The sequence below is a fragment of the Eumetopias jubatus genome, unplaced genomic scaffold (genome assembly GCF_037043125.1).
Source record: "Eumetopias jubatus isolate StellerSeaLion01/CBP00866 unplaced genomic scaffold, mEumJub1_p1.0 scaffold_6, whole genome shotgun sequence".
Classification (NCBI taxonomy): Eukaryota; Metazoa; Chordata; class Mammalia; order Carnivora; family Otariidae; genus Eumetopias; species Eumetopias jubatus.
Window position 1 is genome coordinate 44392662 of NW_028274812.1, and position 16906 is coordinate 44409567.

The window sequence follows — 16906 nt, forward strand, 5'->3', positions numbered from 1 at the left end:
GGAAAATGCTCTGAAGTAGGCACTATGTGAGGAGGAGATGTGTTAGAGGTACAGACCCCTCAGCATCTTTATCAGCAAGAGTACTGCAAATCGTTTCCAATGTGAGTTAATTTTAGTTACCAAATACCACGTTTGAAGAGACCCGCTTTCTTCTGATTTCACAGAAGCACTAGTTTCATCTGTTTGCATTTTAGTACTACATGGCTGAAAAACGATGAATAATCTTTAGGCGAGAAGTTGTAAAGCTGATATTTCTACTGAAATGGTTCATATAGCACAGTTATAAAAATAGCAGAGCTTTTAGAATTTATCCAAATGTCATTGCTAATCTGTCTCAAAGTCACAGGCACAATCTATTCATTCTCTACAAGTCAAGAGATACAAACTCACAAATGTGTCTTTAGAATACAATCCCTACAAATCCTTATAAATCTCTTCTTTTCTAATAAAGGAAACAGCTGGGTTTCTTCACTTCTATGTCTCTACTCCATCATCTTTTTCCTAATCTGTTATCTCTTTTGCCATTGTTAACTTTCTTTAGCTTCCAACTACGAAGGCAGTTAAAACATTTTTTTCCAAAAGATGTTCAACATTATTAACCCTGAAGGACTTGCACAATAAAACCACAATGAAATATCACTATGTACCTTTTGGAATGGCTAAAATATAAGATAATGGTAACACCAAGTGCTGGTGAGGATGGGGAGCAACTGGGCCTCCCATACATTGCTGGTGGGAATGTAAAATGGTGCTACCGCTCTGAAAACTGCTTGCCAGTTTCTAAAACCAAACAGGAATTTCCATATGACCCCGATGATGCACTTTTGAGCATTTATCCCAGAGAAATGAAATCTTATGTTAACACAAACACTTGCGCACAGATGTTCATAGCACCTTTAGTTGTAAAAGTCCAAAGTGGAAACAACCCAAATGTCTCTCAACAGGTGAATGGTTAAACACACTCTGGTACATCTATACCGTGTAATACTACACTGTAATAAAAAGGAATAAAGTATTGATATATGCAACAATCTGGATGCACTTAAAGACATTATGCTTAATGGAAAAAAAAAAAAAACAATCTCCAAAGGTTAAATACTGCATGATTCCATTTTATATGGCATCCTCCTGCTGACAAAATCACATAGCTGGAGAACAGGTTAATGGTTACCAGACGACAGGGACCGGTGGTGGGATGGGTGCAACTTCACAGTGGTAGCACAAGGGGATTCCTCTGTGGTAATGGGACAGTTCTGTATTCTGATTGTGATAGTGTTTACACAAATTTACACGTGCGATCTAATTGCACAGAACTACACACACACACACACACGAGTGAAAGAAAAAGGGTTGAAAACTGAAAAAGGTCTGTATTCTAGTTAACAGTATTGTACCAAGATCAATACCCTGGTTTTGACATTACACTAAAGTCACATAAAATGTCACCATTGGGGAAAGTTGTGTAAATGATGCAAAGAACTCTACATATTTTTGCAATTCCCTGTGAGTCTATAATCATTTCAAAAATACATACTTCAAAAAAAAAAAGAAAAAACATGTTCCTCTCAAGTTTCACGTATCAGTTGTTTGTGACATTAAACCCTAAGTTTGGTGAATGAACACAAAGGGCAGGAAGAGAAAGCATCTGAGAGGCTCTTCGTGTCTTTTTGCTTTACGTCTCTGTTTTTAAAAGAATCAAGAAACAAAAGTATTTGGTGCTGTGCCAACTATTAATGAAGACTGTCTTGTGAAAACAGAAGTGCTTTGAAAAAGGGTTACTGGGTCACATCCTACCATTTCTTTCCTCAGAAACTTTCATGGCTCTCTTTTACCAATAAAATTAAGTCACACTCTTCCTACTGACATCTTCCTCCTACAATATGGCCCCAACTTAACTCTTCAGCTCTCTTTCTCGATTCCTTTAGGAGAATCCACTGCTTCAATCTGTTCTCTACACCAAGGCCTGAGTTTTCTTTAAAACTCAAATTTGGCTTCCTATGGCACTTAGCCTTAAGACTCAAACCCTTGACCTGGCCATTGAGACTTATAGTGTCTGGCCCCTGCCTCCTCCAGGTCATCTTGTGCCACTCTTCATTCTCTATGCCCCATCACATGATTTGTCTACAACCTCATCCTTGCCACAGCCCTTCTCATTCAGGGCCTTGAACGTATTGCCTTCTTTGCTTGGATCTCCTTCCACTCCTCCTATTTATTTATTTATTTATTTATCTTTTATTTTTTAATTTTTATTTTTTATTTATTTTTTATTATTATGTTCAGTTAGCCAACATATAGTACATGATTAGTTTCTGATGTAGTGTTCAGCGATTCATTAATTGCATATAACACCCAGGGCTCATCACATGTGCCCTCCTTAATACCCGTCACCTGGTTACCTCAACCCACCCCCCCCCCTTCTGTAACCCTCGGTTTGTTTCCTAGAGTCCAGAGTCTCTCATGGTTTGTCTCCCTCTCTGATTTCTTCCCATTCAGTTTTCCCTCCCTTCCCCTGTGGTCCTCTGCACTATTCCTTATGTTCCACATATGAGTGAAACCATATGATAATTGTCTTTCTCTGCTTGACTTACTTCACTTAGCATAATCCCCTCCAGTTCCATCTATTTCGATGCAAATGGTAGGTATTCATCCTTTCTGATGGCTGAGTAATATTCCTTTGTATATATGAACCACATCTTCTTTATCCATTCATCTGTTGAAGGACATCTCAGCTCTTTCCATGGTTTGGCTATTGCGGACACTGCTGTTATGAACATTAGGGTGCATGTGCCCCTTCTTTTCACTACATCTGTATCTTTGGGGTAAACACCTAGTAGTGCAATTGCTGGGTCATAGGGTAGCTCTATTTTTAACTTCTTGAGGAACCTCCACACTGTTTTCCTGACTGGCTGTACCAGCTTGCATTCCCACCAACAGTGTAAGAGGGTTCCCCTTTCTCCACATCCTTGCCAACATTTGTTGTTTCCTGTCTTGTTAATTTTTGTCATTCTCACTGGTGTAAGGAGGTATCTCATTGTGGTTTTGATTTGCATTTCCCTGATGGCTAGTGATGTTGAACATTTTTTCATGTGTCTGTTAGCCATTTGTATGTCTTCTTTGGAGAAGTGTCTCTGTCCATTTCTTGACTGGATTATTATTTTTTGGGTATTGAGTTTGATAAGTTCTTTATAGCTCTTGGATACCAGTCCTTTATTTGTAATGTCATATGCAAATATTTTCACCCATTCCTCTCCCATTGCCTCTTAGTTTTGTTGACCGTTTCCTTTGCTGTGCAGAAGCATTTTACCTTGATAAAGTCCCAAAAGTTTATTTTTGCTGTTGTTTCCCTTGCCTTTAGAGATGTGTCTTGAAAGAAGTTGCTGTGGCCAACATTTATCCCTCATTATAACTACACATCCAATCATTTGATTATTTGACCAAATGCTGCTTTCCCTGTTTGACTAGAAGCTCCATGAGAATACAGCTTGTATCTATTTATGCTTGCAACTTTGTTCACCACTTAACAAAATGTGCTGAAGTTAGAATTTTTCAGTAATCATTTTTTAAGTGACTGGATGAATCAAATTGGAATAATTGCTCTCCAATCATATTCATTGGGTTTCCTGCCCCCACGCTTCTGTCATGCTCTTCATCCCATGTGCAAGGCTATACCCACATTTTATCCTCTCTACATTTTATCTAATCTTATAGACTCATATGAATGGATACTGTCTTGTCTTTGGAAATATTATCTCTGTCTCCTTTGGAAACTGTAGCACTTAGGCATCTGTTCTCTTGCCATACTTGGCATTGCTATCAATAGATTTTTGCCTCTTATGCTCTTTATCAATTCATATGTTTCTGGAGGGCAAGGCTTATTCATTTCTCTTCATGTCACCTGCAATAACTAGCTCATTTCTCAGAGGCTTAATTAATATATTTTCTTTATTGATTAATATGAGTAAAAGCTAAGCACATATTATAAGCTGAATTAATATTTATAGAAATAAGGAAAAATTATTGGCACTTGTTAGTTCTACTGATTTGCAATGAGTAAACAAAGTTAAATTACTAAACAGCAGTACAGACATGGGTCCCAGAGCAAATGCCTTCTGTTCGGACCATTTATTTTTATTTAATAGGTTTATTTGTTGTAGGTGGCAAAGTAATTCTAAAATTGTTAGATTCAACTTGCTTTTTTACTTTCCACTATTCCTTGCTCAGTAAATTACAGTGAAGACCAACTGATATTCCAGTAGAATTATTATTTTTCTTTCTCACTAAAGAATTAAAATAAACTTTTTCATAGAATGGAACATTATAATAGGCATTGAACAGCTAATTTGAGAGAGGTAGTAGGATGGATCAGGATGGTGGGGTATGACGTGGGTTGAACTAAACACCTGAAGACCAGGGGACCATTTGTTAAGAATAAATTGCCACTGTTCAAAAAAAAAGAAAAGAAAAGAGAAAAGAAAATTGAAAAGAAATTTTTCAAAACTCCATAGAACTTTAAGAAACCAACAATTGGTTGTGACTTTTCAATGCCTAAGGGAAAAAAAAAAAAACCCAAAAAAGTCAACTGTATTTTCAGAGAGGGAAGTCTCTTCCTCATTCTCCCCAGGCTCATTTATAGTTTTTGGCTCTGGGCTAATGGGCTCAGTTCTGCCACAAAGCTAACATTTGTCTCTTCCTCCTCCCACCATATCTGTAAAGACATTCTGGAGGCCTCTACATTTAGGTAGAGAACTGCTGGGAATTTCTGTGCCCCCAAATAGTGGAAATCAATGCAATTGAATTAACTTCTTTAAACATTTATTGAGTACCTGGCATGTGCTGGGTTTTCTTGTAGGTACTAGAGATTCGAGGGTGAACAAGAAATTACTCTTGCTGTGAAAGCACTCACAGTCGGGTGGTATAGGTGGGAATATTGAAACATCATTCTTAGGTAAGACAGACTGTGTAGACAGAGCTAACAAATAAAGTGCCATGGAGGTATCGGTTTCTGTTGCGGGGCTTGTTGAACTGAGTGGGAGTGAATTTGAGTGTGGAGGCACTCAGCTGATTTTCCAGCATCCATCCACCTCTCCTCTCCTGCAGTGGGTGACATGTGCCTGGTGGGATTGATCCCACCCTGACTCCACGAGTGAGTGCTGACTGGTGAGCCAGGAACCCTCAAGCAGACATGGTACCTCCCTGCCAGAGGGCATCTGGAAATCCACAGGGACACTTTTAGTTGTTGCAAAGCTGAAAAAGACACTATTAGCATTTAGTGGACAGGAGCTAAGAATATTAAATGACCGATAATGTAGGAAAGGGACCCAAATCATGAAAAATTATCCCACCCAAAATGCCAGTAGTACTCCTACTGAAAAACATGAGTCTAAACCAATCAGAAATCTCATCCCGTATTGGGCTGGGGAGTCCAAGTTTAAGACAATTATCTCACAGCATTCCCCTGCTGTCATTGCGGTCCAATTAGAATAGGGCTCTGGACTTTTCTTCAATGGGTGTAGGTAGACAACCATCCTTTCTGTCTCTCCTTGGGCATGCAGGAAAAACCTGTAGCCCCTTCTCATTCCAGCTTAAACAACTTTGCATTCAATATATGTAATTTAAATATGTTTAGGGGGTTGGTTTGCTTGCTTGATTCTGCATTTTTGTTATTGTTGTTTCTAAGCAAATTATTTGAATGGCAGGAATGTTTTTGTGGCATCTAGTCTAAGTAAGATATAATATATGTGAATAATATTTTGTTTCATCCCAGAGCTTTGGAATGACTATCAAATTCATAACATTGCCATAAAAAGGGAAATGAGTATGAAACAAAATGGTCAAATGTATTATTTATGGTGTAATGAAGAAAGTAAGTGGTGTCTGGTGAAAGTTGTGAAAACCTAAGTTTAAACTTGCAATTGTGTGTGTGTGTGTGTGTGTGTGTGTGTGTGTATACACATGCATGTTCGTGAAAGAAAAAGAGAGGGAGGAAGAGAGGACAGAGTGGCTATCCTCATGAATAACACTATTTAGGAATTTGTATCTTGTTCTTTTAGGAAAAATTCTGTCCTTTCAGGTTGCAAAACCTCCTCATTAAAGAAAGCTAAAAGAAAAGATTATTAAGCACTGATTACTTAATCAAAGTCCATTAACATGTTCTAAAATGTTATCAGTTGTGTTTAAAATAGCTCTGTTTTTATGCCTATTAACTCTTTTACTGACATAAGATTAGTTGGTAGTATTCATAGCTAGAAAGTATTTTCCTACATTGTCAATAGTTATGGTCCATTAAGGACAAAGAGGAAAAAGACATCTAATTACAACTGAATTAAGAAAAATTAATAAGACATAGAAATAAAGCTCAAGTTAATTTTTAAACACCCAATTTCCCTCTTGTTGCAAAACCTATAGAGGACTATTTAGATTCCCAGGTGACTATACTGAAAGTAAATTACATCTGGACACCGAGGAGGTTGAGAAGGACAGAAGAGCCACCAGTACCTGGATACTGGTCAGAGTCGTGTACTGGTAGGCCTTGACCACCAGGTAATTTGCTTCCAGGTCGATGAGTCCCAGGATCATATACTTCCACCATCTTCGTCGTAAAATTGCCAGGAGGTTTTCTTCTCCTGTGTTATGAAGATGAGAAGAAATGGATTAGGTTCTGAACACATAATAAACTATGTATTTAGATGGATTCTAAAATATTGTTGTACTATATATTTTTTACTGTTCTTTAACAAATGTTTAATTAAACAAATGAATTGTGTCAAAGATTGACATGTTTTTACTTAGCTAATGGTTTTCATTGTAGACTTTGGCCTTTCAAATTGGTTTTTATGCCAGAATAAGACTGGGTAAGTTTTTAGTTCACCATGAAAGGCATTTTCTCATGAACATTTGAAGAAAAAAAGTTACGTCATGTAAAAATAAAAGGAAAGGTATGTCAGAAAGGCTGTATAAACACACACAAAGTCCAAATCATTCTAAACTTCAGTATTATGGTAAAAGAGAAAGAAATGAAATGAGGGTAGCCTATGGACAAAGGCTTATGCTTGATAGCAGATCTGCAGTTAGACTCCAAGATGCTATCCTGAGCGCTTGCTCAGCTTTGAACGTTACATGCTTTGAACATTATATTCGGGTGGGGTGTGGGTGATGGGAAAAGAAAGGAAGTAGAGAGTCATTCTCAGATGGACAAGAGCTGTAGGACCATGGTCTGAATATTACCCCAAACCATAATCTTCACCATCTGGCCTCTTAAGCTTATAGCATCAGAACAGATTTTGCATCCCTTAGTTTTTCATCCACATTTTCCCATATTTCAAGCCTGAAAGAAACCTTATTTCTCAAGGGAAACCATGATTGTTAATAACAATAGCTCTCTGGAGTCAACCTGTGAGGTCTTCATACAGGATATGGAATCTGTAGAAACTGTGAGTGAATGGTGACTGTATTATGTATTGCTGCATGACAAATTATCCTAAAACACTGCTGCTTAAAACCACAAACATCTATTATCTCCTAGTTTTGTGGGTCAAGAATCTGGACACAGCTTAACCGAGTGTCTCTGATTCAAGCTGTCTCAAGAAGTTGCTGCCAAGTTGTCAGCCATGGATATAGTCACATCTGAAGGACTGACTGGGGAGGGATCTGCTTCTAAGCTTACTCAGCATGGCTGTTGGCAGGCCTCACTCCTTACCACAAGGGCCTGCCTGAAAATATTGCAGTTGGTTTCACCCAGGATGAGCAATGAGACAGAAAGAAGGGGGAGGGGGAGAAAGAAAGCAGGTGAGAGGGAAAGTACAGGTTTTTTTAAATAACTTATTATCAGAAATGGGACTTCTCCCCTATCCTCTTCTTTAAGAGAGGGTCAAGAAGTTCAACCCACCTCAAGGAAGAGAATTTTGTAAGGGTGTGAATACCAGGAAGCAGAGATCATTGGAGGTCATCTTAGAGGTTGGCTACCCTAGTGACACACACCTTTAGTATTATAGCCGGCCTTAAGCTGATCCTCAAGAACCTCAACAGACTCTATATCTTCACCTGTCTCTGAGCCACTCTCAGAACTTTGAACTCCTAATTTCTACCACTGGTCTTATTCCAGTGACCACGATATGAAGTGAAGGCCTTTTCAACCCTATGGAAACTTGTAAAACAAAGCTTTCCAGCTACATAGAGAATGTCAGAGTCTGGGTTGTGCCTAGTTGGCAACAAGGAGGGAGAGGTCCCTGGACCTTCAGTAGCTAACCCAGTTTTCAAGCCTCATTTTGGGTGCCATACTTCTCACAAACTGCTCCAAGTATACTAAAAATCTTTCTGACTCAGTGAATTGCTAATTCCTGTTCATCCTTCAAAATTCAGCTATTCTCTACCATTTTGTTTGATGCCACTGCCCCCTGGGCAATGTGTACCCAGCTCTGTATAGTCCTTTCACATGATTGTGATTACTTAGAAATTGTCTCTTCACTAAACTGGGAGTTTGGGGATGATAAGACATCAATGTCTTACTCATATATGTATCCATAGCCCTTAGCATACTGACATATAGTTAGGATTAGCTAAGTGTTTTGGAATGGACAAATAATTGAACTGAAAAAAGTATGAAGTGCTATTTCTCGAATATGTCAAGAGTCAGCTCTAGAATATGAGTCACACTTCTTAGTGTTTTGCACTGAGCTTCATAGCCAGTGGATGTGATCCCCAAGGTCATTTCTTTATAGCCAGCTCATTCTGGCAATTCCCTTGCACAGCATTTATGCCTTTCTTATCTGCCTATGCATTTGATCAATCAACACACTTCTCAGGATTTATCTTGTAAATTAGTGATTTGCAACCTGACTGAATATTCACATCTTCTTGAGAGATTTTTTTAAAAATTTCAATGTCTGGGACCAGACACTCAAAATTCTGATGTAATTGGCTTTAGGTGGAGCGTGGGCATTGGGCTGAGGATCACACTTACGACTTTCAAATGGTCGGTGTCCAGTGGTTATCCTCAGGATGACCTGTGCTAGGAATTTCAAAGAGATATAACCACAAGGTAGTGAAGGTTCTTAATACCAAAGAAACATCTGAACATCTGGCCTAAAGTATGCTTTTCCTTGTCTTATCTCTGGGGTTTTCTTTGTGTTGATTCCTCTGCTTGGACTATTCTTCCTCCAGTCTCCAAATGAAGGATCAGCATAGACACTACCACCAGGGAGCCTTCCTTGGTCTTCCTAGGGCTGGATTTCTCTGTAGTGTGCTTCTTTAATACCCTTTGCTTATCCCACATATAACACTTATCTCACTGTATTATAATGACCTATTTTCTTGACTCTATTACTCATTAGATTATTAACAATTTGACGACAGTGGCATTGCCTTGGTCATCACTTTATCACTAAGATCCAACAGTACATGGGGAGTGGTCAATAAATAATACAGAATGTATGAATAATTTTCATGTTTAATAATCTCAGCAATGCTAAATAGATCGAAACTGAGGTACTTAAAATATATTTACTATAAACATTCATGCTCCAGACAATGAAAATTGTTTTTCAGTTAGAATGTAGACAACATCTGACACAATTAATTTTGTGACCATTTTACACATGACATACTATACATAGGACATAAAAAGGTCGATGGCATGTTTAACTGCAAAGCTGCAATTCTATAGTCAGAGGTCATTGTCCCAGTTAATTTACACAATGAACAGAGAATTGCCAAACTCAGAGCATACCAGCCACATCTCAATGATATAAGACTGAAAATTTGGGTCATGGTGCTGTTTGTTCTACCAATCAATAACACATTCCAAGTGTAATTCATTACATAGATTCAAAGGAATGATTAGTTGCCTTGTTGTTCTGCTGAAAAAGTCTGCAAAGCAAAACACCCTAAATAAATGTTCCATACTGTTTCATATTGTTTCATTTGAAGCACCAGAAAACATACAATATTCTTGCACAGCAGAATTATCCAGGAAGGCAAGAGAACGCTTCTGTATTTTTGGCTGAGCAAAAAATCCAGCCCTAAAAAGGACTGCTTAGGGATTTATCTACATGGCTCTCATTAACACTGATGTACCATAGACCATTAAAATTCTTTCTAAAATAATGAAAATGCATTCTTTACAGCCTTTGTGCCAAACCGCTCCCTAAATCTCATAAAATAGGGCCATCCATAAGAAACACCAGCACAATTGGTGGTTTGTTAATGTTTTGAAATTCTTTTTTTTTTTTTAATTAACTAGAAGGCGTAATAAAATCCATGGGTGGAAACTTTACAATTAGAGTTTGCCAGTTACATGCATTCTGTTAGTTATTATTTTTATTATCAATATGTTCAAATATAAATAAAAATATTAGGGAATAATGTAAGGTAACCTCCAACCTGATTTTTTGTAAATTTTATTTTATTTTGTTAATCACCATACATTACATCATTAGTTTTTGATGCAGTGCTCCATGATTCATTGTTTGTGTATAACACCCAGTGCTCCATGCAGAACATGCCCTCTTTAATACCCATCACCAGACTAACCCATCCCCCACTCCCCTCCCCTCTAGAACCCTCGGTTTGTTTCTCAGAGTCCATAGTTTCTCATGGTTCCTCCAAAGTGATTTAATAGATGTTAACATTTTGCCATGTTTGCTTCAGAAATTTTGGGTTCTTTTTTTTTAGGAAGAAAATGTTAAAGATAAAACTGAAGCTCCCTTTCTGCTCTTGCCAGATTCCATTCCCTTCCCTCCTTCCTCAAATTACTGTTTAGATATTGTTGTGGATCCTTCATGTTTGCGTTCTTGTTATACATTTTCGACCTTTGTTTGTATCCAAAATAGTATATAACTTCCTTTGGTATGTTCTTAAACTTTAAAAGAAAGTTTATTGTATACACTGTAGTTGTCATTCTTTTAGGGTTTTTTTTATGCCTAACATGGTTTTAGAAATGTATCCCTATTGTTTCACATAGAGCTAACTCATTTATTTTAAACACTGTATATTATCATATTTTCTGAATATGCCACAATTTATCTAGTCTCCCACTAAGAAACATCTAAATTGTTTCAATTTTTCTGGATTAGGAACAATGCAGCAAAGAAAGTTACCCTAATTTGAAGTAACAGCAACAATTCTAGCAACAATAACTACTTCACTAATTAAGAACAGGGAAAGAAATTACTGACATCATTCAGATTGATCACGTCATTCAGTTTGAATTTTATTAAGCACCAACAGCATGATCAATCGGAAGTGTTTTTGAATTTTTGTAACAAAAACTTCTATGATACTTGGTATCAGGCAGTGTCTACATGCTTTACAAATATTAACTTACCTACTCCTCATTATAACCCGATACAGTAGACATTGCTATTAACCCTATTTGCGTATGACAAGACCAAGGCCAGGAGGAGTTAAGTAACTCCCCTGAAAGGTCACACAGGGCAGCCAGGATCTGGACTCATGACAATCAGGCCCCAGGCTTCATACTCACTAGTACCGTGCAATTTTTCCTCTCTGATTTGTAATTGTGGCATTGCCCTCAGGAGTCACACATTTTTCATTAAAGGCTCTTTCGTGACCTACTTGTCCCGACTCACCCGCTGCGTGCCCCATTGCTAACTCCAGGGGGTGCCCATCACACCGCAGCTGGTGTGCATGGTGCCCCCTGGAGGTGCCAGTGCCCAGTGATGCTGCTCCTAAAGTGGCTTAGGGATGAAGATGTGTCCCACCACTAGCAAGTCAGTATCAAGGATTTGGTGTCTCCCTGCCTGATCTAAGCCCAAGACAGAACTTCGTTGTGAAATGTAAAATGAACTTTAAAATCAACTCTATTGCTTAACAAACCCTAATTACAAGAATTACTGTTTTATGCTGTACTACTTGCTAAAGCTTCAGGCATAGTAACAGTGGTCACACATGGGGTGGGGCGAGGTTGGTGGTGCTGAATACATGCTCAATGAAGGAGGAGAAAACTTTTGTACAAAAACTGAGCCACGGTGCACATTCATGGCAGTGCCTGGAAAACAGAAGATCTTTGATTCATAGTGTTCTTGTTCACCCCCAGTGGTAGTCTGAGTCAAGAATAATAGTACTGCAAGACAGCACCGGAGGTAAAATTCAGCTCAGGGAACAAGAAGCTGCATTATTCTTGGGACATTTTCATTAAAGGTTCTCATGGGTGGTGTGATCCTTCATGGTGTTCTTATGCAAGAACAGAACCCAGGACGCTCTGCACAGAGTCTGCAGCAAGAGCAAAGCCCCCACATAGAGGGTGAGACCCTTACTTGAATGGACTCCTCCTTGTCTCACAATCTGGAACCATAATGCTGTCTTTCTTTACCAGAACTCTAAAGGGAAGTGTTTAAGTATTAATAAGTGAATCTGGAGAAAAAAAGACTTTTGATGGAGGTTTTAATTACTCACCTTTAAAAGCTAAAATTTAGTATTAGAACGTAGAGCTTACAACAATTCTCTTTAATGAGAAAAGTGAACAAAATAAATGCACTAATAAGGAAATGAAAATATAAATTGTTCACAAAAATGACTGCAACCAATTGCACATTATACTATGAACCTGAGTGTAAGGATGAAATACAAAATGGATAGATAATGAAGATTCAATTTTGTTTTTTATGCTTTCACTCATTTTTACTATTAGAAACAGACAGTGAGATTGGGAAGAGCATAACAGACAATGTTTTGTCTTGGTAGCAAACAGACTTGGGTTTGAGCCCAGACTGCCTTCTGCTATGTGGTACTAAGTAACTTGGTTAATGGCTCTGAACTTCAATCCCTCTACTACAAAATAGGGGTTATAACAACTACCTCGTGGGGCACTGTAGATCAAAGTAGTATGAGTAATGTGTATGAGCATAAAACATGATAGCAATGGGTAGGGCTCTGAAAGCCTTGTGCCCTTCCAGCCCCCACGACACACTAGCTCACCATGTGTAGATGCAGCACAGAGGAAGCCCAGGAAGATGAACCCTCATAATTATTCATTAGGGCGCTGGCCACACATCCCTGTCTGTCTCTTACTCTGGATCACATCGGAGCCAGTGTACGACATTTGTCCATCTTAGAGGCAGGCTGCAGGCCTTGTCTTTGACGCCTCTCCCCTGGACCAGACCCATGTCTTGATCCTTCGGATCGCACGACTTGATCGGAGAGTGGAGGCTGTGTGAACACATCTGTTCCCTGCCCTCCCATCCCAGTCCCCCTCAGCACTTCTCTTGTTTACATCTCCTCAACTATGCCTTCCTAGTGAGTTAGACAAGTTAGTCAACATATGATCTGGTTATTAAGGCAAGAGAGCTCAATAACACCTTTAAAATCTGCTCAGTCATCTGGCTGTTTTCCAGACATGCCTAATAAAACTTTGGAAAAATATCTAAAAGCTGCTAGAAGAGAATCATAATCACACCAGGTTCTGGTAGCTGTTACTTTAAGTCGAATATGACAGACAAAAAAGCATAGATGTGTAGAAATGATTGCACACAGGATAGATTTCTTAAGAGTAAATTTCTTTCTTTCACAGTGAAATTTCTGGCATTGATCATTAAAATACAACATTCTAGTTCCAATTATGAACTCAATCTCTTACCTCTTCTGAGGTTAAAACACTTACACATTGCAATATGAAAATAAAAGTCTCAGTGTATGCTACCATTTTTAACATGCACCAAATCACTTAAACCTTAGAAAACTTGTCTTTCTGGGTTTTTTAACCTGTCATTTTTTTTTTAAGATTTTATTGATTTATTTGAGAGAGCAAGAGCGTGCAGAACAAGAGAGAGAGCACAAGCAGGGGGGAGTGGGAGGGGCAGATGGAGAAGCAGACTCCCCATTGAGCAGAGAGCCCGACATGGGGCTCGATCCCAGGATGCGGGGATCAATACCTGAGCTGAAGGCAGACGCTTAACCGACTGAGCCGCCCAGGCGCCCCATAAGCTGTCATCTTTTACGAAGCTAAGATATATGATTTTAGGTGGCACATTTATACTGTACACTTTTCCAAAATATCCAAACTTCTTGTGGTCTTGCTGTGTCTTAGAAAACAAAATTCCTAACATTTTCTTCTTCATACAGATATAAAAATTGATAGCAAGTTTGCTTAACTTTGATCATACAGACAGTTAAGACACATAGGCAGATAAACAAAGAAAGAACTTTTCAGGATATCTAAAATCCCATATACAAAAACTACGTACCAACTATTAAGCTCTGTTGACCAATACCTCTGTGTTATGGGTTTCTTGGCCTCTTAGAAAATAGCGCATCAGATCTGAGCACATTCCCTAGATAAATCCCACCCAGAATTTAAAACATTCTTTAAAACACGCATGCATTTTACATTCTTGGACAGAGCACCATATAGAAGAATAAACCTGCTTGAATGACTAAACACTGTCACTATGAATAACTGAAAGAAGAATCTGAAAAGCTTAAAAATGTTAAGTCGCTGCATGGTCAAACACAAACTAACAATTCTGTCCCATATTTCTAGTTGTAGCAGACATGTTTATTCATATATATAATCTAACAAAACGCAACCCAAGCACATCTTCCTCCCCCCAGACTCCTGTCCAGTTTATGCCTTTTGTTGAGCAACCGCCCCTTGGGGGCCATTTCAACTTCGTGCATCTTTTTGCAGTTATCTATGTGCACAGGTTCTTGCTCTGAAAAGTCTCACCAGTAGCTCCTCCCTTTTGACTTAGGTAGTGAGTCTATGAGGCTGGGCCTTTCCCTTGGGGCTGCTGGGATGTTCACCTCCAGGAGGCTGACTTCTCAGAGAAGTCAACAAGAAAAGTGCCCTTTGAACTCATGTGTATGGTAGTCATGCCTGTGCTCTGGGAGGGCAACATAGGAAGGGCACTGGAGCCATTCAGCAGTGGGCTCTAAGCTAGGTTCTCCCAGGCACTGGCTATTTGACACTGTTTTGCAACTTTGTCTCTCTAAACCTCAAGTTTCCTCATCTATACATTGGAGCTACTACGTGGACCTGCCTTCTTGAATATTTGGTAGGACTAAATGAGATATTGGTAAAATGCTTGACATGGTGCCTGGCAAGTAGCTCACGGTATTATTATCTTGATGTTTATCATAGCTCATGATAATCTCATGCCCTGTTTCCTACATAATGTAGTTGTATAGTAAAGAATTTAATCTTGCCTCAAAAGAGGTCTGGTATTTGTCCTAGGCTAACAATATGATTTAGGGTAGGGGCTGGCCATGCCAGAAAGACCAACAATGTGAGTTAGGGTGGGGGAATTTGGGTCCCCCCCAGAGACTGGAGACTGAGTTCAGCCACGGGTATTTGTCCTAGGCTAACAATATGATTTAGGGTAGGGGCTGGCCATGCCAGAAAGACCAACAATGTGAGTTAGGGTGGGGGAATTTGGGTCCCCCCCAGAGACTGGAGACTGAGTTCAGCCACACGAGCCCCATGTCGGGCTCTCTGCTCAATATGACTACATAATGGAGCCCAATAAAAACCCTGAACACAGAGGTTCTAGTGAGTTTCCCTGGTTGGAAATATTTTGTCCATACTCTCACACATTGGTGCTGGGAAAGTAATACATCCTGACTCCACAAGGAGAGGACAATGGAAACTCTTGGCTTGGGTACTTCACCGGGACTCTGCTCTATGTGCTTCTTCCCTGGGTTGATTTTTAATCTGTATCCCTTCCTTATAATAACTGTAACCATGACTATAATAGTTCCAGTGAGTTCTGTGAGTCTTAGCAAATTACTGAACCCGAGTATGGTTTTGGGGATACTTCCCACCTATGAACTTGCAATTGGTGTCAGCAGAGGGGTAGTCCTGCATGGACCCTAAACTTTCTCACTTTGCGTAAACTCTCCCAGTTGGTGTGAGGTAAGAGTAGTGTTGGGGCTACACCCCTCAATCTTTGCAGGAGGTTTTCCTCAAACACAACTAAATTGCCCCTCTCTTGCTCAAGAACTTGAGTCCATGTTAGGTGTATCTCAGAATAACCAGACCCCAGAATCCTCCAGGTCTGAATTCAAATTAAAACAAACCAACAAGTAGTCTCCTTCCCAGATGATGTTAAACGATGTATATAATTATTTGTTATCTTAAAAAAGAGTGTAAAAACTTTGTGCTTTATACCTAAATTTTCTGTCCTTATAAAGAGATCACTTACAGTGGGAAATACTGCTCACAAGCTTAAAATGGTTAATGATAGGTTGGCTGTGTGGAGGGGCAAATGCTTTGATTTGAAATTATTCAAAGCAATCATAATAAAACCACACGCTAATATAAATCTCTCTATTTTCCTGGGTGCACCTGCTGAGAGGAAAATGTATTTGTCCTTTTTAATGACAAGACTATTTTCCTTTTCTTTATCCCATTTTATGAAAAGTGACCCTGCTTGCCTTTTGGAGGTTTCCTGTAATTCGCTCTGATGTCTCCTGACATTAGAAGATGAATCTGTCCGTTTTATGAATTTTGTTTTGAACAAAGAGCTGTGTAGCAGCCAATGACACATGATGTAAGGGAAGAGGCCAAAGCGGGCTTGCCTCTGGACTCCTGCTACTTGCTAAGCATATTCAAAAGACGTGACAGAAGGTGCCAGCCTGAACTCTTGAGGGCTGACCTTGAGCTCTGACATAAGAACATCTGTCATGGTGGACACAGAGGTTAGAACCAACATGGGAAATTAGCAAGAGAAGTGTCAACAGGCCAGGAACCCTAGGAAAGCAGAAAGCTGGTCAGCCTCCTCTCCCTTGTCTACCCTCCCACCTCCCAGCCCAAATGCCAAGCACAGATCTACCAAGACCACTTCTGTTACCTGACATCTATTTTTTCACTGAACACCATTGGTCAGGCACTGACACCATACATTCATTCTCTCATTTACTTGCCACCCTATACTCTGGGTTAAAAGCATGGAGT

The 16906-nt window shown here is 39.3% G+C and overlaps 1 protein-coding gene across 1 annotated transcript in view; it reads right to left on the reverse strand.

The window, feature by feature from the left end:
• The window catches only part of SLC35F1 (solute carrier family 35 member F1), a 383792-nt gene that overhangs the window by 63979 nt on the left and 302907 nt on the right, over positions 1-16906 (reverse strand). Inside the window, exon 3 of the mRNA XM_028117096.2 lies at positions 6496-6623. Within this exon, the coding sequence (XP_027972897.1) occupies positions 6496-6623 (128 nt within the window). The remainder of the gene's footprint in view (positions 1-6495; positions 6624-16906) is intronic.